This window comes from Typopeltis vanoorti, chromosome 13 (assembly GCF_054136105.1).
Source record: "Typopeltis vanoorti isolate ZY-2024b chromosome 13, IOZ_Tvanoo_1.0, whole genome shotgun sequence".
Lineage (NCBI taxonomy): Eukaryota > Metazoa > Arthropoda > Arachnida > Uropygi > Thelyphonidae > Typopeltis > Typopeltis vanoorti.
This window is the reverse complement of record NC_143561.1, coordinates 39,791,448-39,819,061: the sequence shown is the minus strand read 5'-3', so window position 1 is coordinate 39,819,061 and position 27,614 is coordinate 39,791,448. Positions and strand designations below refer to the sequence as shown.

Sequence of the window (27,614 nt, the reverse complement as noted above, 5' to 3'; positions counted from 1 at the left end):
CTGCCTTGATTAGAACTGAAGAACATCAAGACACTGTTGCATTTTTAGAATCCAACAAGTCTGGCCTTACTTCACACACTCTTTTCACTACGCACAGAGTTCTTTGGAACCAAACAAAAACTTCATTCCAGCCAGTTCAAATGTGATCATCTTTTCATTGAAACATGAAATGTATGAGTCATCTGAATCTCAACCGATGAGACTGCATGCCAATGTCTAAGTTTTGGGATGTGATCACTTATTGTTTGTAATATTGTTTTAATTAATAATTATTTTAAATTATTATTTTTTACCTACACAACTTTTTATGACTTCCTTTGAACTTTAATAGGGTAATCATATACTTCAACTGCAACCTAAACACACACTAATATATGCATGATTTATGACTCATTATTGTGATTCATGTTTTGAATGTAGTTAACAGTCTTTCTCCTTGCTGTTGTCCATGTAATGTCGGATGAAATATATTGGTGTTTTTAAATAAAATTGTTTCTATTTTTTGTTACATGTGTAAACTGTGAAAGTTATTTAAACATATGCTCATATGTAAACATAGTATTAAGTGCTTATTATTTCTAAGTTTCCTCTCTTCATTTAATATTTTTCTCCTCAGAATTTCCACGTCCATTATCAGCAGTAGTTACAAAGAAAAATCTAAATGCAGTTGTGTACTCAGATGTTGTAAGCTTAGTTTTAAGCAAAATTGCTGAAACCCATGGAGAACCTTCAGCTGATTCTCATACTCCTTTAAAATCTAGGTAAATAAAAATTTTCATAACAATAAAAGATATAAAACTGAGATGTATGATATCTATCTAATGATTTTAGTACTAATAAATATATTATAAGAATTATATAAATATATATGGAAGGATTGATGGAAGAAGTGAGAAGGGAAAGTGAAAATTGTTAGCTTATTACCTAGATATGATAGTAATGAGTTAAGGAGTACACTAGTAGCAAGTGATTCAGTGCTCAGGCTATGTAGAAGAAATGGGTGTGAGTTTGTGGATGTATGCATTAAGCTCAATGGTAGAAAAGATTTGCATAAACGGGATGGCCTGCATTTGAATGGATTCGATATCAGGTGCCTAGAGAATTGTTTATTCGAGTGAGAACTAATTAATGAGTCAGGGAAACTAGATCATGTTAGGAGGAATGCTGAGAATATAAGTTTATCTAGGACGTGCATATACGGGGGGGGGTCCTTGAGTTACATCGGAGATCCGTTCCTATGGACCAATATAAGGCGATTTTCGATGCAAGTCAGAATTACCATAGCCTAAGTTACTTACCTAACTTAAAACACCCTAAAGTCATACATATATATCAAGAAACAGAGCTAGGCCATAGGAAAATGAAAGGGAGAACATAATTACTGTATAGTACAGAAAAATGACAAAAATGAAACTATAATAAAAAAAAACAAACATAAAAATGAGAACAATCCCCAAATGACAAATGAAACTGTACGTTCTGTACAGGTGATTAAAAAAAAAGCAAAAAAACAAAAATGAAAACAATTCTTTACCTTTTATCCTGTGGTTGAAGAGAAAGTTGAGGTATCAGCACCTGCTGCAGGCCTCTCTACCTTTGTGAAAAAATGTTCCAGGCTAGTCTGTAATGATACCATCCCCGAGCCTTAAAATGCATAAACCAACCTTTACTAGCATTAAACTCTTCACCTGCACTCGTTTCCCCCTTTCACTTTTCAATGCCTCAAACAATCATTTCGCATTTTCTTGAATTAACATGAGGCTAATTGGGATACAGCGTTGATGTTGGTCTTCCAGCCAAAGAACAAGAAGCCTTTCCATCTCAATGATGAGCCTACTACGTTTTTTCGTAATCACAATCGATTTCATGGGCACTAATTCTTTCACATGTTCCAGAATGCAAACTTTATCCGTGATGATAGTCCCGACTGTGGTACGACTTAAGTTCAACACACAGCCGATGTTCGTTGGCATTTCTCCCCCCCCCCCCCCCTTTTTTTTTTTTTTTTTTTTTTTTTTTTTTTTTTTTTTTTTAATAATGTCTAATTTCACTTCTAATGTAATGGCTTTCCTTTTCTTCGACACACTGCCATCAGAAGAGTCTGGCTTATGTTTGGGAGCCATATTGAAGGGTAAAAAAACACAAACACAAAAGTGAGAGAGCGGATGTAAACAAAGCACGCGGTACCCAAAGAGTGTATGCTGGAACCCAAGCGACGCCACCTCTCCCAAACAAATGCCGCATAACTGCGTATTCTTCCGCCGCGCTCACAAACAAGTTCGCCAGTGACGCTTGAATTTTACGTCCCGCTGCTTCAAGTCAAAATTTATTTTTTAAATTATTTATGGGATTATCGCCGTAAAGTCGAAATGATGCATGTCGAGGACGGCGTAGGTCAAGGACCCCCTATATAGTGATATGAATATCAGTGAGTATGGTTATAAATCTGGTGAAGGGATGCACTGCAGTTTAGATTCAGGCATTTTGGGTGTGTGTCTATAATGGAAAAGAAAAAGTTGCAGAACCAAGCCAAGCAGAATGCAGATGCAAGTATACAAAAAAAGTGAGAAAATAGTTTGCTATATCTGTACACAAATGCCAGGAGCATTTGAAACAAATGGGTTGAATTTGTTGCTTTGGTGAATATGTGATGACCTAAAATTGCTATTAGTGAAAGCTGGCTCTCATAGTCAGATATAATAACTGGAACAGAGTGTAAAGGGAGATTATAGTAGTTTTAGGAATGACAGAAGAGGAGTTGGAGGGGGGGGGGGTCATTGTACTAATGTTAGCAGGCATAAGTTATGTTAGATTGGAAACTCTTGAAAGTAGGAATGATAATAATGTCCCATCTGGTGTGATGTGGAGGCTAACACATGCGTTAGACATACTATATTTTTTGAATAACAGCTTCATCATATGGTGGACATTGCTGCAAAACCTGTGGTTCATTTCCTAGGAATGAGGAAATGCATCACAAAATTACCCTGATGGGTACTAAACAAGTAATTACTAAGGGTGACTTAAATTAACTAAACATTGATCCGGTAGCAGAGAAAACTCATGATAAGAATGAGGGAGAATTTATTGAGAAGTTGCGAGACAACTTTCTTATGCAGCATGTGAAAGAAGTAACTGGAAGCCAAAGAATGTGAGATTTGATCACAGCATCAAAAGTGTCTCAGTTAAAGAAGTGACTATTTTGCCACCAATTGGTGACTGTGATCACAGCATACTGACTTGGGAAGTAGCCAATATGGATGTTTCATGCTGAACTACAAAGCTGAAAGTTATGACAAACTCAAGAGAATGATATCATTGGTTCATTGGTATCATTTACTGACTTTGAAAAGGTGCTTGAATGATGTAGTATATGAATGTGTGTCAAGATTTCAAAGAACAAATAGGGTGGGAATGAAATGGATGTGTCGGTCTTTTAAGCAAAAGATCTATAAGAAGAAGAAGAAGAACATTGTGAGAATAAGAATGAGAGGAGTTATGAAGTATATGTGGCACAATCCAGAAAAGTTACAAGTATTGTACAGAAGAAGCTTGAATGCATACAGAAGTAAGTTGATATCATTGTTCCAGTAATGAGCGCTCACTTTGCTGAGATCTGTCAACCTGGTACATGTAACATAGTGCACAGTACTACCCATATATTGAATGAAAAGACAGAGGTGTAAAAAAAGTAGGTTCTGGAGCTATCATAATCTGTATAAAAATTCAGCAATAGGGATAGATGAGATATCAGCATGTGTACTAAATGAATGTTCAACCAAACTGACTTAATCCTTGACATGGTTGTATGACAAATCATACAGGAAAGATGCCACCAGAATGGAAAGAATGTATGATAATCCCCATGCACAAGAGTGGTTCCAAACCTGATGTGTCTAACTATCGACCTATTAGTATCTTCGGAGTGATTGTGATGACACTGTATGGTTTACTAAAGGGAGGTTTTGTTCTGAATCAGTGGCGCATCTAGAGGGGATGGAAAGGGGCCCTGCTCCCCCAAAGAAAAAGGGAAAAAAAAATAGAAAATTTTCCAAAAATCTTTTTCTGATTAATAAAATTCGTTTTTTTTTATTTATGTTGTGTCGTGTCTTCTATTTCTATACTACTTATGAATTAGTGATCATTGCAGATGCTCAGTCATAGGTTGTATGCGATGCATAGTGTGTATTCTCAAATCGTCTACTCAGCTCCCTCTCCCAAGATTACACCCTAAGTGCGCTACTGGTCTGAATAACTTGCTCTTATTTCACAGTGGTGTTATGGCTGAATCAGATAAAGGAAATGGATGCAGTATAATGCTGCAGGAGTTTGCTGAGACATTTTATGATACTGAATGAAAGTCTGTTGCATAAACCGGAAATTATGGGATTAGAATATATGCTAGCTTGTATAAGTCAGTAGTTGATGGACAGTTATCAAAAAGTGGCATGTGAAGGGAGAATGAATCTGCTAGCTTTCAGATGACCAGTGGTGTACCTCAAGAATCAGTCCTTGGGCCATTGTTGTGTATTATATATATTAATGATGTTGGGAAGGGCCTGACAAGGATTGTTCCTTTGTTGGCTGATGATGCATAGATAGCCAGGGCACTGAATTGCTACTGATATATAGCATTTAAAGTTCAAATAGGCTATCAATTCAAAGTTTGTGTAAAGTTATGCAATTTGGCATAATGAGATATCCAACAGTACATTATATTGGTGGGATTATGCTTGGAGAAACTCACAAAGCTAGAGGTCTTGTTATGGTGTATAGGAAGTCCAAGTTTGAAAGTCACATAGCAAAAAGTGCATATACAGCTCAGCAGATATTTGCAATGAAGAAATGAATCCTGACATGTAAGGATAAGAAAGTCATTTTGCTTCTTTACAAATACTTGATAAGACTGCAAATGGACTACTGTGCACAGTTTTGGTCTCCTAGGTTCTCAGGGAATAAAGAAGCTGTGAAAGGCTGCAAAGATAATACTGGGATTATGGAAAGTAAATTATGGGGACAGATTGAGAGTATGTGGACCGCAGATACTGACAGACAGAAGAAAGAGAAATAGACATGATAGAAGTCCATAAACTTTTGAGAGAATGTTAACATGTTCGCTGCCAACTACGAGTATACTCGTAGTGGGTAAACCAGCTACACAAGCCAGCTATGAGTATACTCGTATGACGCTTACTGCCAGCTACGAGTATACTCGTATGGCGCTTACCACCAGCAACGAGATTACTGTACTGACCTTGAAGATGTGAAAATGCTTGGCTTGTGGAGCTAGCATCAAAACTGTGTATTCTCATAGACAGTATATGCTCTGCACAAGCCAACTACGAGTATACTCGTATGACGCTTACCACCGGCAACGAGATTACCGTACTGACCTTGAAGAAGTGAAATTGCTTGGCCTACGGGAACAGACTATGCCAAAGTAGCGTGGCAGCGAACGTGTTGAAGGATGCAAGTTGGTGAAATTTTCGTTATGTTGAAAGTAGAGAGAGAAGTTTGTGGTAGTTAAGAAAGGGGTGAGCTAGATTTTTCTCCTGCAGAACCATGAGTGGGTGGAACAGTTTGGCTGTTGACATAGTGAGTGCATCTAATATGAATGATTTTCAGAGACGTATGACAGCTGGTGTGGGTGATGTATGGCCTCCCTCAATGAGTCCTTGACTCTCTAGAGATCTGATAATAATTTTAATTCAGTTACGTGTAGAAAAGTAAAAATTTTATTTCTTATGATGTGATTACAATTCCAATATTTTGTATTTTTTTTGCCATACTCTTTATTATGTACCAGTTTTTAAAATCTTCAGACAGTTAGTTCTAAAGATACAATTCAGTAAAAGTATTCATTTTTATTTCTGTGCTCTTCCTTTAATACTGTGTTTCCCAAAGTGTGATATGCATACTCCTGGGAGTATGAGGCACTTTTTTTTTTTTAACTTTTGTTCTTATTCTTCTGTTGTTGCAGTTAAGGTTAGGTCTCTTCTGTAATTAAATTTTTGATTAACTAAAAAATCTAATTTCTGTTCTATAATTAATTTTCAATAACTAAGTGCACTTTTTTTTTTAACTTTTTGATGGTGTACTAGTATTGTCGCAGGTAAAGGCAAGTCTGCTCTATAATTAATTTTTCATTATAAATTTAGTTTAATCCTTTATCCAAGTGTGTGCAAACAAAGTTTGCACCTGAAAGTATCTTCAGGACTGGAGTAAAGTGGTACAACACCGGGTAACTCCTTGCAAAGGTGGAGCAAGCTACAAACACTACTATCTCAGTATCTCCCATAATGCAAAACACATCTCCTTGTGGATATGTATAATGTTATGCATTAAGGGAAGGGCCACTATCCAGACTAGTTTCGACCTTTATTGAGGTCTCTTCAGTGGGAACCAGGCCCAAGTGGAGATACCAGGCAGAAGCATTAGCAAGGTCATCTCCTCCTATAGAAGCTGCCAAACGGTGTGCAACCTTTTTATTAAATTACTCTGGATTTAGAGAAAGATGTTGAAAGTTTATTTTTCACTTGGTCAGACTATAATAAATTTAGTTTAATCCTTTATCCAAATGTGTGCAAACAAAGTTTGTTCCTGAAAGTATCTTCAGGACTGGGGTAAAGTGGTACAACACCAGGCAACTCCTTGCAAAGGTGGAGCAAGCTACTACCACCACTCCTATCTACCCACTGAAGAGACCATAATCAAGGTCGAAACTAGTCTGGGTAGTGGCCCTTCCCTTAATGCATAACATTATACATATCCACAAGGAGATGTGTTTTGCATTATGGGAGATACTGAGATAGGAGTGTTGGTAGCTTGCTCCACCTTTGCAAGGAGTTGTCCGGTGTTGTACCACTTTACCCCAGTCCTGAAGATACTTTCAGGCGCAAACTTTGTTTGCACACACTTGGATAAAGGATTAAACTAAATTTATTATAGTCTGACCAAGTGAGAAATAAACTTTCAACAAATTAATTTTTTAATAACTAAAAATCTAATTTCTAAACAAACTTTCTAAAAAAAATTCTAAACAAGCTCTTTTAGGACTGCATCTGGTTGATTCCATGACTACATTCCAGCCAATGGTTTGAACTATTTGCATTAAAAGTTTAAATTCAGTTCAAACCATGCATTTAGAATTCTCCAATAAATTTCATTCATCTGGTTATATTTTTTTTATTGTTGAAATTTAAATTTCATAATTTTGTTTCTACTGTATGTGTTATAATAACTAAAATCTTAATAACTAAAAAAATTACTTCATGTATGCAAATCCTAAAAAATTAATACCTTTATAATTATTCATTCTTGAATGAAATATTATTATGATTTTGCCTGATAGGGAGCATGCAGCTACTGAAAGTTTGGGAAATACTTTAATAGCATTAATAGCATTGTTAAAAAAAAAAAATTCTGTCCTATGAAATCTTGAAAAAACAGGAAAATATTATTGTTGTTACAGATATGAATAGCATAGCAGAAAATGTATACCATTCATATTAATATGTTTTAGAGAAATTTGGAGGAAAAAAAATCTTACTGTCTAACTACAAAAGCAAATAATAATATTAACTATCTGCTAGATTTCTTTTTAGGACATAGACTACCACTACAAATACATAGTTTGAACATAAGGATGTTCACATATTCATTTTATTTTTATGCCACAATTAAAAGAAAGAATGAATCTGGAATAATAACTTTACTGAATGCAAATGGTACTTGTGTCAGAAACTGGTGAGATTGTTCAGTTAATGAGTGTTGACTTTGTTAAGATACATCAACCAGGTATATAATTAGAAGAAACACACGTATAAACCACAGTGAAAATTATTTAATTGTAAATATTTCATCCTAAGTATCTTAGGACATCATCAGTACAGTATTTAAACAAAAATTAGGAATAACATACAGTTAGGGCGCATGATTACAATAGAATCTCATGAAAACGTGCATAACGTGCTAAAGTAGTACAAAAAAAAAAAAAAAAAAACGTTAATTATTTAACGCTTCATTCACAATTCTTCTGCTCATCATCCATCTCAGAAATCTGGCATTATTAAATCACTAGTTTCCAGAGCACACAAATTCTGCTCCTCTGAAGAATCTTTAAACCAGGAATTAGAAGTAATCAAAAATACAGCCATCATAAATGGATATAATCCCAAAACAACTCAAAAAATCATCAGTCACTTCTGCATACATCAAACCAGACAGGAAGAAGTGCATAGGATTCCCATACCTTACGTTAAAGGCATCTCAGAACGTCTTTCTAAAATTATGAAGAAATACAATTTTGCCACTACTTACAAACCTATCAACCAAATTTACAACTTGTTACCTTCTCCTAAGGACAAATTCTCACCCTTGATGTTACCTGGTGTTTATGAGATTCCATGCTCATGCAAATTATCTTACTTTGGACAGACAGGTAGGTCTGTTCAGAAACGCATCTCGGAACATCAAGACCACATTCGTCTTCGTAAACCACAGAAATCTGGCCTCTCTCAACACGGAATTGAAAATCCAAACCATAGGATCCATTGGGAAAAGGCTAAACTTTTACATAGATCTTTATATAAACATGAACGTTTATACAAAGAAAGTTCTGAAGCCCTACTACACAGACCAAACCTAAACCGCAACGACGTTCTTACTATTCCTAAAGTATGGGAAATTATCATACAAAACTGTGTTAAATAATTAACGTTTTTTTTTTTTTGTTGTTGTTTTTTTTTGTTTTTTTTTTGTACTACTTTAGCACGTTATGCACGTTGAGATTCTATTGTAATCATGCGCCCTAACTGTATGTTATTCCTAATTTTTTTTTAAATACTGTACTGATGATGTCCTAAGATACTTAGGATGAAATATTTACAATTAAATAATTTTCGCTGTGGTTTATACGTGTGTTTCTTCTAATTATGAACGCACCACAGGTTTCGTTATTTAAAAAAAAAACCAGGTATATGTAACATGGTGCACAGTGCTACTACATTGGACGAAGAGATAGATGTGCATGAGAATGAAGTTGAAGAGATGATGCATAACATGAATAGGAATTTGGCTATAGGGACAGATGAAATATCAGCATATGCCAAATGAATGTTCAGCAAAATTGGCTAGGCCTTTCACATGTTTGTATAACATGAGTCTCAGCCCAGGAAAGATACCACAGGAATGCAAAGAATGTGTGATAGTTCTGTTGTTCAGGGGGTGGTACAAAATCTGATGTATCTAACTACCAATTTATCAGTATCTCAAGAGTAGTGGTAGAAATTTTAGAGAAGTTGAGAACTCTCATACAGAAATGGGTTGTCATACAAGCTGTAGTCTGCAAGGAACATCATGGATTTACTAAAGGGAGGTCATGTTTTAGTTACTCATATTTTATAACAGTATTACAGCTCAGATGAATAAAGGGAATGGATGTTCTGTGATACTGTTAGACTTTGCTAAGGAGTAGTGGCATAATAGTAGTAATAAGTAAGTGGTAGTAGTAAGGCATTTGATAGTATACCATATGAAAGGCTGCTGCATGAACTGGAGAATTTGGGTTTGGAATATATACTCTTGCCTTGGATAAGTGACAGGCAGATACCAAAAAATGGTATACAGTGGGTGTGAATCTACCAGATTTAAGGGATCAGTACTTGAACCATTGTTGTTCAATCTATGCATTAATGACATTAGGAAGAATCTAACAGGAGATATTCAGTTGTTTGCTGATGATACAATTGATACAATAGGAAAGCTAATCAGGAATGCTACTGATGACTAGCACTTACAGAATGATTTGAATAGGCTGGAAATTTAGGCAAATGATAACAGCTATCATTTCATTTTTAGTAAGTGGAAAGTATGCACTTCGTCCAAATAAATATATATTAGCTGGGTTATGCTACAAATAAACTGATGAGGCTGTTGATTTTTGGCATTATGGTGGATAGGAATTTGAAGTTCAAAGGAAAAATTGCAAATACAGCTCAGTGGATAATTGTGATGTTGAAATGAACCTTCACATGTAAGAATAAAGAAGTAATTTTGCTTTATTTTTTACAAGGCCTTGATAAGACTGCACCTGGGCTACTGTGTACACTTTTGGTCTCCTGGGTTCCAAGGGGGATAAAGAAGCTGTGGAAAGAGTGAAAAGAAGAGTTACAAAGATGATATTAGAATTATGGAATGTGGATCACGAGGACAGATTGCTAATATGTCGACTACAGATGCTGGTCAACAGGAGAAAGAGGGATGATATGAATGGAGGTCTACAAATTTCTGAATGGGTGTTATGGGATATTGTTTGATGAAATTATATACAAGGTTGGGAGAGAAAACATGGGCATCCATGGAAGTCAAGTGTTTTTGCAGTTAAGAAAGGGATAGGAGCTAAATTTTTTTTTGAACAGAGCAGTGAGTGAGTAGAACAGTTTGCCTCTTGATATGTTGAGTGCATCTAGTGTGAATGATATTAAGAGTAGGTATAACAGCTAGTTTGGGTTATGTGAAACCTTCCTTGATGAATCCTTGACCTCCCAGAGGTGACAGATAATGATAATTATTATTATTATCTGACACCTCCATGTATTGTCAATAGTGATATCTTCATACTGGTTTAGACAGCGAAGGTATAAAGGTAATTTGAAATATGAAGTTGTGATTTAGTTTTCAGGAAGATAAAAATAAAGTTCATATTCAAAAGAAAAATATTTGAAAAGTTTTAAGAATAATCAATCACACAGCTATCACAATTAACTGTAGACTCAAGTATACAAATTTATCTTCTATCCTCTTACCAGTCTTCCGATAACAAAAGTTATAGAAGACTGATAAGAGGATAGAAGATAAATACCATGAAGGTAGTAAAATTTTCTGGAGGCATTGACAAAAACTTTGAAATTTAATATAGAGTAGAGTAAAAGCAATGAGAGATGATAAAAATGAAAAAATTGAAGATAATAATATTTTGCATCTTTGAAAGATTGATAAATTAAACAAAAGGTGACAGATTAGGAAAAAATACTCAAAGAGGAATGCAGTTAATAGTACATATCAATATTCAAAGTAGAGGGAAAAAAAACATGAAAACCTGGTTGGCAGATGATATTTGACCAAAAATGCTCATACATGGAGGTATAAAAGTTTTACAGTGGTTGAACTGCATGTAATTCAAAAGCCTGGTCAGAAAGTCGAATTCCAGATCATTGAAGTAGAGTTATAGTACCCATCTCTATAAGGGGAAATAAAATTGTATGTGAGAGTTATAAGGTATATTCATACCGAATGTTTCAAATAAGATTTATGCAAACATACATGAGAACAGGCTAAGAAAATTTGTGGAAGAGACTACTGGATTCACTCCAGTTGAGATTGTCAAGAACAGATTTTCACTTTCAGACAGGTAGTTGAGAAATCTGGAATTACAAAGATTTTTGTTTTGAAGTTTTATTGATTTGGAAAATTCATATCACAAGGTGCCAAGAGAAAACCTGTTTACAATGCTCCAGTCATATAGTATGAACAATATGTTGTATCAATCAGTTATTAGTTTATATTTGAGTTGTAAATCAGCAGTTAGAATTAATAGAGGTACATGAAGATGATGTAATGTAAAATAAGGTATGAAACAAAGTAGGTATAATATCTCTACCATTATCCATCATTTATATGGATCGCATTGTGATTGAAAATGGCATTGGGCTCGATATCAAATTGGAGATGTTAATCTCATCTCCTTACTTTATGTAGATGATGTTAATTCTTAAATCAGTTACCTGTCTGCAGGATTACTTCACTAAATTGAATAACTACCATAACAAATTTGAACTATGGAAAAAAAAAAAAAAAAAAAGCAGGAACATGGAAAATTTTTGCTGTCTGTAATCTGTGTATAAGTAATATGTTTGACATATTTAAGGGCAGTTTTTAGCAAAGTTTGCAAATTAAATATTGAAATTGACAATAGAATAATCAAATTTAGCATATTGCAGAGTCAGTTGAATAAATAAAGTTGGAATAAGAGAAATTAGTCAAAACATTAGCTGTATAGAAAACAGCATTCAAACCAGTTTTGACTTTAGATAAAAAACAACAACAACAGAGCTTCTGAAAAAGTTGTACAGTAAATAGATGGCATCAATGACAAAATCATGTTGAAAATGAGGTGCTTAAGAGTCAAAGCTATATAACTGAGAGGAGACCTCCACATAGCCTTTAACAGTATTGCAGAGAACTGGTCAGGGCTTCTCGCCTAATGTCCATTCCTCACCTTCTCATGGTGCACCCCTGTTAGGTATCTACCTGAATACTGAACGAACGAGGATGGGCTGACAATTTGGGATTTAGCCGACCAAATTGTATTCTTATTAGCTTAAACCAAAATTTCAAATGATGGTACAACATGACAGAATTTCATGCTGGCTGGGGCGTTGCCGATTAAACAAGGCCCCTGTTGTTTTCGCCAGGGAACCAGGGCTAACAGCAAAAAGTCAGCTACTGGAACAAATCCTAAAACTCACCCCCAACTCAGAATCACAAGAATTCAAGATCGGTACTATCAACATAAGAAGCCTGAATGGTAAAGAAATGGAGCTAGCTGAGGAATTGGATAAGTACCAGATCAACATAATAGGGGTGACTGAAACAAAAAAGATAAAACCGAGATCTTTCTGAGCAACAAATACAAAATGTTATATTCAGGCAATGACAATCAAGGAAAAGAAGTAGTAGCCATAGTATTCAACACAAAATACGAGGCTAATCTTCTTGAATGGCAGGCAGTCTCAAGTAGAGTGATGTGGGCAAATATGAGAATGGGGAACTGGACAATGTGACTTATTTGTGCCTATGGTCCTATAGAAGGTCCTACTAAGTTAGAAGTGGAGGAATTTTTTGAGGCTTTAGAGAAAGCAACTGACAATGAAAAAGGAAAAGCTGGTCCTTGTTGGGGATCTAAATAGTAGAGTAGGACTTGATTATCAGACATAGAAAAATATTTTGGGAAAGTTTGAAGAAAAGAGCATAGCTAATAATTAATTTAATTAATAAAATAATATTTTATTAATTAAAATTACTAGCTTTGCTCTTTTCTCCAAATTAAATAAAATATTTAATAAAATTTGGTATTTTAGGATCTTTACTAAAATTCAATTCTTTGGAGAAAAGAGCAAAGCTAATAATAATGGCAAATACCTGTTGGATTTCTGTTCAGGACATGGACTGGTTATTACTAACACCATGTTCCAACATAAAAATGTGCACAAATTCACATGGAGAGAAGAGGCCTGGAATAAGAAAAGTCTCGTTAAAAGTCTCTGTACAGAGGATTTGAAATTGGAAGTGATCACTATTTAGTCTTGAGCAGGAAAAAATTGAATTTCATATTGAAAAGAATAACATGTAAGAAAGTTTTAAAGCGAATAAAAGTAGACCAGCTCTCAGATGTGAACTGTAGACTAAATTACACAAAGATTATTGAAGAAAAAATGAAAGAGTTTGAGAACAGGAACCAAACCTTGGAGATTCAGTGGCAACCTTGAAGAAAACCCTGATTGATTCAGCCAGAGAGGCATGTGGTGAGGTTGTCTGCAAGGATAGAAAAATCAGACCTCCATGGTGGACCCAGGAAGTTAAAGAGGCAGTGAAAGAAAAGATGAAAGCATATCAAAAGTTTCTGGCAAATAAGTCAGCTTGTTCTCTTAGAGAATACAGAGACAAATGTAAGAAAGCTAAACACTCTATAAAACTATCTAAACAGAAGTCATGGGAGGATTTTGGTAAGAACATAGAAAATAAATATCAAGACGGTGGCAGGATATTTTGGAGGTTGTTGAAGAAGCTCAGAAATGGAGGAAAGAGTGCTGTAAAAGGAATTAGAGATGATAAAGGTGACATGAAAACATGAGATAAAGATATCCTTTAAGTATGGAGTAATTACTTCAAAAATTTGCTAAATGAAACAAGCAGTGATGACAACACAGTGGTAAAAAACACTGATGAGGCATGTAGTCAGGAATACATATCTATTCTTAAAGCTATCAAAATTTCAAAATTTCTCTACTGAGTGTTCCTGGTAAGATATATGCAAGTATACTTGAGAAGTGGTTGAGAAGGATTGTGTAAGAGAAGCTTGGTGAAGAACAAGCTAGATTCAGGCCAAATAGAGGTTGTCAGGATCAGATTTTAACTTTGCGACAGATAGTTGTGAAATCATGGGAATATAACAATCATCTGTATTTTAGTTTTGTAGATCTGGAAAAAGCATATGACAAGGTGGCAAGAGAGAAGCTATTCAAAACACTACAGTTATATGGTGTCAATGGGGCATTATATCAAGCAATATTTAGTCTTTATTTGAGTTGTAAGTCAGCAGTTAGAATTGAAGGAAGTACAGGAACATGGTTTAATGTTAAATCTGGTGTCAGACAAGGATGTACATTATCCCCCTCTCTTATTCATTATCTATATGGATCACATTATGAAGGAAAGTGATATTAAACCTGATATCAAAATTGGAGATGTTCATCTCATCTCTTTGCTTTATGAGGATGATGTTATACTTCTAAATAAATCCTCTACAAGTCTGCAAGAATCCCTGACTACATTGAATAACTGTTGTAGTAGATATGGTATGACGGTGAATATTAAAAAGATAAAGACAATGAAAATAGGCAGAAACATTGAAATTATCAACTGCATTGTGAATGGAGAACCTGTAGAACAAGTAAAACATTTCAGCTACTTAGGCACGATTTTTAATGAAGATGGTAAATTAAGTGGTGTCAATGGGAAATAGACAACAGAATCAACAAAGCTGGTATGGTAGGCAGTCAGCTGAATAAATTTATATGGAATAAGAGAGAAATTAGCTGTATACAAGACAGTATTCAAACGAGTTTTAGCTTATGGATCTGAGAGCTGGGTTAGAAGTAAAATGCTTGACCAAAGACTAGAGACCACAAATATGAGAGACCTGAGAAAGATTAAGGCATGAACAGATGGCATCAGTGGCAATATCATATTAAAAACAAGGATATTAGGAAAGAACTTGCCACTGTCAGCATCCAGGAATGTGTTAGCAGAGCTAATCTCAAGTGATATGCTCACTTAAACAGAATGGGAGAGGAAAGATTAGCAAAACAAATGTTCTCTGCCAGGTTGGTAGGAAAAAGACCCAGAGGAAGACCAGGATATAGGTGAATTGATACAGGAAAAAGTGCCTTAGAAGATAGAAATATAAGATCTGATAATGTTGGCATCTTGACAGGTAACAAACTGATTTGGAGGAAAATTGTAGATAGGAAGTTAGTGATGATGTACATTTCATGTAGTGCTATCATATCCTGTACCCTCATCAGGAATTTGATGATGATGTTGAAAATGAAGATATCAGAAAGGAATGTTGTCCATATTAAGGACTGTGGGAGGTAGTGGTATATAACTTAGGTTTGCAAAACAAGTGCTTGATGCAGGAAAATAAAACACTGAGAGAGAGAGAGAGATCTCAGTAGATTGATTCAGTTAGAAGGCTAAAATATAAGATCTGGACAATATTGAAGTCCTGACAGATAACAGACTAATTTGGAGATATATTAATTGTTGATAAGAAGTTAATAATAATGTAAACTTATCATGTGTACTATCATGGTATCCTGTACACCTTGAGGATACAAATTAAAAATTTGATGATGAAATCTTGAGCAAGTTCTAAAGACAAATAGTTCTTAGAATTTCACATATTTAACCTTAATTTGCTTTGTATGATTTCTTCTGAATTTGTTAAATTTTATTTTAAATAAGCATGAATTGTAAACAGTGTTACCAAACAGATGAGAGAGGAAAAACATACATAGTGACATCTTACCATTTAAGACTCTATTTTTATTTAGACTTCCAGATGACACGGAGACATCCACTCCATTTATTGGTACTCCATTAGCTTTGGGGCAGTCCAAAAGAAAAAGGTATGTTAAAAGTTTTTTTACTTAGTTCTAAATTAAAGATGCGAAGAAATTATATTTTTGGTTTAGCCTTTATCCAAGTGTAATCAAACAAAGTTTGCAGTGAAGTATCTTCATGACTAAGATACTTGTATCACATTAATTGTCTTAATATCCCATAATTCAAAGCACACATCATTTTGGGTGTGAATTATGCCAAGCATTATGAGAAGGGCCACTCCCCAAACCTGTTTTGATTTTTATTGTGATCTCATCATGGGAGCCAGACCCAGAAGTGATACCAAAGTTGAAGTAATGCAGAAGTCATATATGTTGCATAGACAAGTAGTGAAAAGCTGTCACATCTTACTAAAATACTCTGGATCCGAGCCAGTTGTTGAAAGTTTTTATTTTCACTTGGTTTTAAATTAAATAAACATACAAAGAAATTATAGTCTTGGTTTATCCAAGTGTAATGTAATCCAAGTTTGCACATGAGGTATCTTCATGACTAAGATACTTGTATATAGAGGCTGATGTCTTCACATTAGTCAGTTGCTTTAGTAACCTGTAATGCAAAACACACATCCATTTGGGTGTGCAAGTATATACAAGTATCTTCGTGTGTCAGCTTGTCTAAACATGAATTTTTAAAGATTTATAAGTACTTAACTGAGGCGGTCTCATTCTGAGGAATTCTAATTTGCAAGAACATCATACATAAGTTATTGTTTAAATAACCCTTTATTACTATGGAGTTCACTAAAGAGCACATTAAGCACATCAATTTATAAGTTCAAAAAAGGCAACAATGCTGCTAACACTGTAAAAAATGTGCAAGAAGTGTATAGTGATAATGTTTTGAATGTGCAAAAGTGCCAAGAATGATTACAAAAATTTCGACATGGGAACTTTAGCTTTAAAGACTCCTCGCTCTAGGCACTCTGTCTCTCTCTCTCTCTCGATAATTATATGCTGGAAGCTGATATTGCAAGAAATGCCCATGCAACTGTTAAAGATCAAAAGATCTTAATTTATCATCATTGACCATCCATTACCATTTGCAAGAACTTGAAATAGCGTCTAAGCTCGGCAAGTGGGTTCCTTACAAGCTGACGAACAACAATCGAAGAGAGCACATCAGCATCTGCACTGCTCTTCATTCTCGAGAGGTTCAATCTCCGGTGATGAAAAGTGGATACTTTACAAGAATATTAAGTGTCGAAAGCAGTGGGTTCATTCAGGGGAACAGGCTAAACCTCAGCCAAAACTGTTAAGCATTTGGTTGGATAAAGCTGGTGTTATACACCTTGAACTCTTGCCAAAAAAACCAAACAATCACAGCTGAAGTATACTGTGAACAACTCAATCAATTGAATGAGAAACTGAAAGAAAAGAGGTGTTCTCTGGTCAGTCAAAAGGGTATAGTTTTTCACCATGAGAATGCACTCCTTCATAGTGCAAGAATCACCCATATCAAGATTGAGGAACTTGGGGAAAAGTTTTCACATCCTCTGTATGTTTATTTTCCTTATCTTCCACCTTCAGATTACCAGTTATTTCGAAGTTAGCAACATTTCATCAATGAAAAACAATACGATACAGTAGAGGCACTGAAATTGAGCCTATGCAACTTCTTTGCCTCCAAACCTCCTAAATTCTATAGAATTTAGGAGATTTGGAGGCAAAGAAGTTGCTTTCACAACATTAGAAGACATTATTGATTTAAATGGAGCTTATATATACTTGATTAAATTAGCAAGTGATTTATCTTTTATATCCTTTCAAAACTTAATGCTAAAAACAACATTACTTTTGAGATGACTGGATGGTATTTTTATGTTTTCTTAGTAGTCTCTACTTTGCAAACCCATAATCTTACATATACTGAAAGTTCTGTTAAGTGTATATATATGTATATACAGTGCATGTTTTTTGAACTATATGGTGTACCAGAACCTTTATTAATGATATGCGACATGCGGATGCAGCACATTCAGAAATTTGTGATATTCAATAATTTTTTGCACATTTACGTAGTATGCAAATAACATTAGTTATTTAATAAAATTTTTATTTTTAGCTCTGTTGCTATGATCTTTGCTATGTAAATTTTTTTATTAAAATTATCATATATATTTTACTCATTTTTCATGTACTTGTACAATAAATTTATTCTTAATAAACTGTGTATTATATACTTACTTTGCTGTTCTTATTTGAAAAACATTATCCTGCTATTAAATAAAAATATCAGTAAATAATTTTTTCGTTTTATTTTTTAATCCCTTTAATTTTCAATTTAGCAAAGAATCAGTACTGGCACCTATTGTTTTACAAAAGAAAGCACTGTATGTGTGTGGATATATACATTTATTTATTTTATTTTTGAAATAGATTAAATGACTAGAAGCCGAGAAATAAAAAATAGAAACCCTATTTTATTTTAAATAAATAAACTGCACAACTAGTTTCGTCTTTCTGGCAGACTTCATCAGATGCATAACATGAGAGAAATATCAACAAACATTGCGAGAGAAATCTATACATTAAAACACTAATGTATTAACATTTGAAGGTGTTCCGTGTATCTCTTCATTGTTGGACATGTGCATTCGTTCAAGATCTCATGAACGCCAAAGTTGGATAGCAGTGCAATAATCACTCACCCAGTCATGTGTAACAAATCGGAAACACATCTTTCGATGCTGTGGTGAACTGAAAAGAAAAATTGTAGAATATAAAGAAATTATCCTCAATCCAGTATATCTCAACACTAATGTTACTAGCCACAAAAAAATCTTACTTGCCCAAGCTGTCGGTCTACTTTATATAAATATTTTTATTAGTGATATTTTAAAAAACTAAATGTTATAATGATAAACATTCCAACAGCAGTTAATAAATATAGTTGAAAAAACCGGAATGATAGTCTAATCACGAGTATCATTAGGCAGTTATGTACAGTCTCTCCATTGTTGTGTAAACTGTAATTTTTTACCATTTTTTTATTTATGTTAAGTAACTTCCTGATGATGCTGTTACTGATATAGAGAGCTAAACATATGGAGGAAATACATTTAATATTAATAAACAATTGCATACCAGTTAAAAACCTGGTTATTATCATTCAAGCAAATCTACTAGTGGTGAATCGCAAAAATGTATCATCTTGATAGGGAAACAAAGAAATAGGTAAACTCCTTAGAAGAACTTAAATGCCAGAAAGTATCGCTATCCAACAGACTTTCTTAAAGAATTGCAGAAATAACTATAATTTCTTCATTTTTAAGGGTCAAGTTTTGACTTCAGTTTTGACATTCTGCTAAAGCACTGAGGTTATATAGAAGCGCGAGTTTTGTTCTTTTGCAAACTGAAATACAAAAGATTATTTCAATTACTTATTCACTGAACAACACACACATCACCTACATTGTACTCTGGCTAATTCAATATCCCCCAGATACATAGAATATCATTGATAGCACACATTCGGAGAAGATCTCAAGAATAGACAAAGATTGCAAACATAGATTGTCAAAAAAATTCAAGCATTTATACAACAGAGTTCACAAAAACAGAACCTTTTGGAATCCTAATAAATTTGTATTAAATTTTTAAAACTGTAATCTTACTAATATAGAAGTACTCCAAGACACATCAAAAAGTAGACATTATGACCAATGTTGAAAAAGCTACAAAATTTCTGTCATCTCATGAAGAGGCATTATGCACAAGATTGCTTAGTGCTTCAGTTTTATTAAACATTTGTACACCAAAAATAATTTCACAGCTTTAGAGAAAGAAGCTTTGAGAAGTTTGCGTAACAATTCTGAAATCATTATACTAAAGGCAGACTATGACATCAAGATCACCTCCATGTTATATCAGACTCTTCCACATATTCAGAAAGACAATGCATGATCAGACTTGGTCATCACACTTAAAAATGAATGAACTAATCTCCAGTACTTTTGAATTTATAAAGACCTTAAGACAACTGAAATCCAGACACCCAATCACTCTGAGATTATATGCCATGCCCAAAGTTCACGAAGGGCATGGCATATATATCTCCATTTTATCTTCATGAAAACTAAAGATAAGGATATTCTGGATATCTGGAATAAAGCTGAATGTGAGAATTACAGAGGAATTTCTCTACTAAAATAAAAATAAACTACTCTGAAAGACTATTAAATAAACCAAGCACTGACAGAACCATACTAGAAAATTTTCAAGAGGAATGCAAAGAGGAGTACATATCAATACTTGAAGTAGAAAAAGCCATCAAAAACTTGAAATGTGGAAAGGCAGCTGGTGCAGATGATATTCGACCAGAAATGAATAAGTATGGAGGTATAAAAGTTTTGCAGTTAGCTACACTGCATTATTCGGAGGGGCCTGGACAGAAGGTTGAATTCACAATGATTGGAATAAATCTCTCATGGTACCCATCTATAAAAAAAAAAGGAATAAAACTGAATGTGAGAATTACAGAGAAATTTCTCTACTAAGTGTTCCAGGTAAGATTTATGCATGCATACTTGAAAAGTGGAAGTGGTTGAGAAAGATTATGGAAGAGAAACTTGGGGAAGAACAAGCTAGGTTCGGGTCAAACAGATTTTCACTCTACGACAAATAATCGAGAAATCATTGGGATATGACAAGGAGCTGTACTTTAGTTTTGTAGATCTGGAAATGGCATATGACAAGGTATTCAGAGGAAAGCTTTTCAAAACACTACAATTATATGGGGGTGAATGGAACATTATACAGAGCAATACATAGTGTATATTTAAGTTGTCAGTCAGCAAGAAAATACCAAAACTATGAAAATAGATATGAAAATAGATATGAAAATATTGAACACATCAACTGAATTCTGAATGGAGAGCTTATAGAACAAGTAAAATATTTCAGCTATTTAGGCACAGTTTTTAGTGAAGATGGCAAGCTAAATCTGGAAATAGACAACAGAATTAGTAAAGCTGGTATGGTGGGTAGCCAGTTGAATAAATTTATGTGGAATAAGAGAGAAATTAGCCAAAACACCAAATTAGCAATATATAGGACAGTGTTCAAAATAATTTTAAGTAATGGATCTGAGAATTGAGTTAGAAATAAAGCCCTCGATCAAAGACTAGAGACCACAGATATGAGGATTTGGAGGAAAATTAGGAGAGTGAACAGATGACATCAGTGGCAGAATCATATTAAAAAGGAACTTGACATTTAAGAATGCAAGCAGGGCTAATCTAAGGTGGTATGGCCTTTTAAATAGAATGAATGAGGAATGGTTAGCAAAACAGGTATTTGATGCTAAGATGGCAGGAAAGAGACCCAGAGGAAGACTAAGGTCTAGGGATTGAATTCAGTTAGAAGTAGCTTAGAAGCACAAAATGTTACAAGATAGATATGACAATATTGAAGTGCTGACAAGTAATAGACTAATTTGGAAAAAAATTGTGGATAGGAGACTTATAATAATAAACTTAATCATGTAGTGCTGTCATAGAAGCCTGAACACCCCTTGAGGGTGCATATCAGGAAATTATGATGATTCTGATTGAACTAAGTGAATGCATTCACTGCATAACTATAAGACATAGGTGGCTCATTTTTTTATTTCATAACTGAAATGGAATCTCTAAGGGTGATGCATAGTGATGTAGTGAAAGGAACACTATAATATTGCTGTGAGAGAAATGAGTAGATTTTGGAACTCAGTAGTGGATATTTATGAAATTTTACATTTAACTTAACAGTTATCAATTCTTATGTTACGACAGAACAACTGTTGAGTTTTTAATGACTGTTCATTTTTTCATAGTCTTTCTTATAGGAAGAAATATAAAGTTCTGAACCTTAAATGAGATAAAAGGTTGAAAGAAAGTAAAGGTTATTGGTTTATGCTATGACTTTTCAAGAAAACTGGCAACTAAAACTGCAAGTTTTTGTGATTCTTTAAAAGGGAATGGTGTAATTGGGGGAATTACAGATTTCAGGTCCAAAAATTTTATTTCCAACTCTCTGAAAATAAAACTACATTGATAAATTCATTGGCAGCCACCTGTGATCAATAACATGACAGTGAATGGGATGATGTGTTAAAATGGGGGAGGAGGGGTGTAAATTATCCAAAAAAAAAAAAAGTTGAATGTAATTAGAATGAGTCTGAAAATTTACTCACCATTGTCTCTGATAAAACTGTTATTTACATAAATCACAGTTTTATATTTAATTAAGTAAGACTGGGACACATTTTGAACCAATCATCATCAGTATATTATAGTTGGAAATTAAAACTTCAAACAATAATGAAGGTACATGCAGAACAGAATCTTTTGTAGTATGCAGTCATAAATAGTCCGTTAAAAAAACATTAATCCGTTAAAAAAAAAAAAATTGAGGATCATATGAAGTGTGTATGCATGTGATTGAAAAAAAAATAATAATAAATAATTTTATATATATTTAAGCCTTATAGTTCTTGATAATAATTTCCAAAGTTTTGGCATGGAAAGTCCATCATTAAGGCTATTAGCAGAAGTGTACATCACACTTCTGCTAACCATTCCTCACAGAAGAATGGTATTATTAAGTGCCTTCTTTCAAGAGCTCGTATCATCCGTTCCTCATCCGAACTACTTCAAAAAGAAATTTCTACAAAGAAACAGCTATTCACAACAGTTAGAACCCCAAAACAATAGAGATGATTATCAACTTTTTTTCTCCAACCTGTATTCGAATAGAAATCTCCATCCCATATTGAGGTCCTACATCACTCTTATCTCAATCTTAATAATGAGCTTTTCATGCCAAAACTCTGGGAAATTATGAACTATGTGGCTTAAATATTACACATACAGTAGAATCTAGTTAATTGGAGCAGCCATTTATTTGGGACAAATCTTAAAGAACCAAACCAAATCAAGAAAATTGCCAGAGTTTTCTTTGCTTCAATATGCTCCAATCAAGGTTATCTCTCCGAGATAATTGCTTGTAAATGGTTAATTGGTTTAACACTTATTGTCACAAGGAGTGGCAAAGGTCATACTGTGCCAAACCAATTTCTGCCAATTTCTAACTAATGTTAGTTGAGTGCGCTTGTGACATCTTTCATGCTGAGCCAACACTTAATCAAAAAAGTGTAGAGATATTTCAGTTGTCTGTTTTTTGATAATTTTTTTAAAATTTTAATATAAAATTTTGGACCCTTTGTCACATAAAGATTTCACTAGTTGAAAAAATTGCCTTACCAGACCAAATAAAAGGCCATTTGCCCAATTCCAGTCATCTTTATTGTCTGGTAATTGTAACTGGAGTACTGATTGTGTCCTTGATATAACACCAAGATAAACTGCGAGAAGAATGGGCATACCACGGAAAAGAGGGAACATCCCAAAAATAGAAGCATAAAGTAAGGACCCTAACATCGAGGACACCCTAAATCAGTGGTTCTCCATTATAACTGGACAAGGAGTGTGTGCATCAGTGGTCAGTGTTAAAAAAGAAGTCAGAGGAGCTAGCTAAGAAGTTGGATCATGATGTTGTTAGAGCAACAGATGGTTGGTTGTCTCACTGGAAATGTAGGCATGTATTAAATTCAAGTTACATATGAATTGAATGTTTAAATATCAAATATTTTCTAATGTGTTGTGTATTTTGTTTTAATAGGATTACATCGAAGGACAACAGGTCTCTGTTATCATTGACAATAAGGAAAATTTAAATATGTACATGTTTCGCTGTTGCAATTAAGTTGAATAAATGATTGTTGCTCTGTGGAATATTAGTTCGTCTTTTTATATTTTTTTAGCTATTAACATGAAACTTTGCATAATTGGGTCAAAATGTTCTAGTCCCAATGTGCCCCATTTAACTGGAATCTACTGTGTGTGTGTATTTTTTCCCCCCTAGCACACATCATTATTCTAATGAATCATTTTTTTTATCTGACTGTCTCATGAATGTATACAAAGAAAAATTAATTTCTCCATGCACCTTCATTGTTTGATTTTTTTTTTTAATTTCCAACTGTAATATACTGACACTGTTCACGATACGTGTTCTGAAATATCTATACTGAAATTAGTCTACTAATTTAATTAAATATTCAACTGTGATTTCATGTAACTCTGTTCGAAAGATTAACACAGTTGTCCCTTCATCAATGTGTGCAGGTAAAGATTTGGGGTCTGAGAAGTAACTTTTTTTTTTTTAATGAAAAACTGGAAGTTGCAGTTGTTGCAAAACATTTAAGAAACAAGGACTATTCCAAAGTATAGTGACAGATGGAATGAAAGGAGGAATATGAAGGTCTTGTGTGTGTGTTGGCAGTCTGGATTATAAAAGAATGCTGGACAACCAATTATTGTGTTTTTAACAGGCTTAACAGACAATAGAGGAATCATGGATGCCACATTCATGCTCCATGAATGTGGCATCAGTGTCTTTTTCTTTCCACAGGAAGTATGCCTGTAGAAAGACAAAATGGAAACAGCTCTCTGAGATAGTGGTTGAAGTGAGTCAGTGAGAGATGGATCAGAGCTTGATTAGCCAAGCTCTGCTCTTCTAAATATCATCAAGAATTTTAGACAGCTGTTGGGTGCACCACTCCAAGCATTAGAATAGTTCTGAGGTGGAGCAGATTTGTACTAAGTTAGTAGTTGAATATGTGAAAAATATCATTTTTAGCATCACTACATGAATTGTGCCAGAACAGATTAGAGGTAAGGGTCAGCCCAAGAAGAGAGATCTGATCCTGTCTGATGATTTGTATACTACAAAAGTTAAAGGATGGTAAATTGAGATCCCTCAAACTATTTTTGGTATCATTGAAGATGACTAGGTTATTCCAGTCCCTTGAAAATTAACACAAAAGTCCATTTTTAGAATCACTGGTGATATGTTTTGAGGCTTAGAATGTTTGTGCACTGCAAGGTATCATATGATTAGAAAGTATGAGGTATATTATCATCAGCAAAACTGGGTAGTGAGAGGTCATTTATGTGTATGAGCAAGGAGGATAGGTGATACAGCAGCAGAGGAGCATGCCATGCAGTGATCAATGAAAAAAAAAAAAAAAAAAACCTGGCTATCCAATTACAGAAGGTGGAAGGTAGTCCAAAGGATGGGTGCACCACCCCCAAGCATTAGAATAGTTCTGAGGTTGAGCAGATTTGTACTAAGTTAGTAGCTGAATAGGTGAAAAATATCATCAGTTTTCTCAGGATCAGAGAAATTTTTTTTGGTATCTAGAGTATTTAAAATTCTACTGATGCCTCTGTTACTAATGGCTACAGGAGATATGGCACACTAAATCTGTTATGGTGGGAAGAAGAAGTTTGCCTTGTTTATCCATGCAAGAGGTGGAAGAATATAATCTTACCACGAGATCAGCTGTATCTTTTGGCATTGTGACAGTGGTATCATCTGGCTGAGAATGAGAAAAAGAGGTGGATGTACAGATGAGCAGAAGTTGTGTCTTATGGACTTTTGCAGGAGACCAAAAGCTATGACTGCCATTTGTACAAGAGGCAAGTTTTCTGCACCTCTGACACTTGCAAAGATTTTGATTTGTTAATAATTGTTTTCCGTTTGTCACATGCTTCAGTAAGGCTGAGATGAAATTGGAGTTATCTTTTTAGTATGTAGATTATTTAAAATTCTGATATCTTTTTTTTTTTTTTTTTTTGGTAGGACATACTGTGTAACATTCTAAAAAGTGACTAAAGGAAAGGCATTCTATGAAGAGAAAATTTACATAAGATTATGGTCTGAGTTAATGAGAGTAGAATTGACCTTTGCAACATACACTGGCTGATTAAGATGAGCAAGGACATCTGGGAGGTGGAGAGGATTACTAGCATTCTGGTTGGTGGAAGGATGATTTGTGTTAGTTCATTGCGTACAGAAAACACTTCCACATCTCTTCTGATTTGGTTGGTGGAATTGAGAAACCTGTTAGTTACTCATATGTGCAGTTGACTATAGAAAATCATGCTGCAAGGATGTGAAATCAAAGGATTCAGTTTTCAAAGTTTAGAGAGATAGCAAATAAATAATAAATGTTACTGAATGGGACAAGGAAAAGTTAACTTACAGAACACTGGTTCTTGACCAGGGTGCTGCCATGCTTATATTTAGAGTGTCACACACAATGTTTTTCTAAATACCAAAAATGTGTTTATATATAGCTGAACATTTAGTTAAAAAATATATATATAGTGAAAATGATAAAATACGAATTTAGGCCAATGAATATAATCAAATAATTCTAAAAAAATGGAAGAAAACTCACATAGAAACTTTATTACTGTAGAATTTTTGCCTAAGTATCGTAGGCATTGTCAGTACAGGACCACAGAATGGCAATTAAATAATAACAGCCAATTCTAAAAAGCACCACCTGAGTAGTTAATGTAAGATAACTCATCATCATCATCAAATTCCTGCCATGTACCCACAAGGGGTGTACAGGATATGATAGCTACGTGAAAAATTACATCATTACTAATTTCCTATCTACAATTTTCCTCCAAATCAATCTGTTACTTGTCAAGACCCCAACATTATCAGATCTTATATTTCTATCGTCTAAGGCACTTTGTACCGTATCAATCCACTTATATCTTGGTCTTCCTCTGGGTCGTTTTGCTGCCAACCTGGCAGAGAACATTTGTTTTGCTAATCTTTCCTGGATGCTGACAATATTAAGTTCTTTCCTAATATCCTCGTTTTTAATATGATATTGCCATTGATGCCATCTGTTCACCCCTCTAATCTTTCTTAGAACTCTCATATATCTGCATTTTCTAGTCTTTGGTCAAGTGTTTTACTTCTGACCCAGCTCTCAGATCCATAAGTTTAAACTGGTTTGAACACTGCCGTGTATACAGTTAATTTAGCGTTCCGACTAATTTCTCTCTTATTCCATATGAATTTATTCAATTGACTTCCCACCATACCAGCTTTGCTGATTCTGTTGTCTATTTCTATATTTAATTTACCATTTTCACTAAAAATCATGCCTAAGTAGCTGAAATGTTTTACTTGTTCCACAGGTTCTCCATTCACAACACAGTTGACATTTTCAATGATTCTGCCTATTTTCATTGTCTTTGTCTTTTCATTGCTGACCTTCATACCATATCTATTACAATAGCTATTCAATTTAGTCAGAGCATCTTGCAGACTTGTAGCGAATTTATTTAGAAGTATAACATCATCCGCATAAAGCAAAGAGCTGACATTAACATCTCCAATTTTGATATCATGTTTAATACCACTTTCCTTCATAATGTAATCCATATAGATAATGAATAACAGAGGGGATAATGTACATCCTTGTCTGACACCAGATTTAACATTAAACCATCTTCCTGTACTTCCTTCAATTCTAACTGCTGACTTACAACTCAAATAAAGACTAAGTATTGCTTGATATAATGCCCCATTGACACCATATAACTGCAGCGTATTGAATCGCTTCTCTCTTGGCACCTTATCATATGCCTTTTCCAAATCGACAAAACTTAAATACAGATCTTTATTATATTCCCATGCTTTCTCGACTATTTGTCGTAAAGTGAAGATCTGATCCTGACAGCCTCTGTTTGGCCTGAATCCAGCTTGTTCTTCACCAAGCTTTTCTTCCACAAT

General features: G+C 34.3%; 1 protein-coding gene across 3 annotated transcripts in view; it reads left to right on the top strand.

Moving 5' to 3' along the window:
• The window catches only part of Elys (AT hook containing transcription factor 1 homolog), a 509,801-nt gene that overhangs the window by 332,625 nt on the left and 149,562 nt on the right, over nucleotides 1-27,614 (top strand). For all 3 annotated transcript variants that reach the window (XM_090402410.1, XM_090402411.1, XM_090402409.1), the window contains exons 24-25: nucleotides 617-761; nucleotides 15,897-15,971. In XM_090402410.1, the coding sequence (XP_090258536.1) occupies nucleotides 617-761; nucleotides 15,897-15,971 (220 nt within the window). The remainder of the gene's footprint in view (nucleotides 1-616; nucleotides 762-15,896; nucleotides 15,972-27,614) is intronic.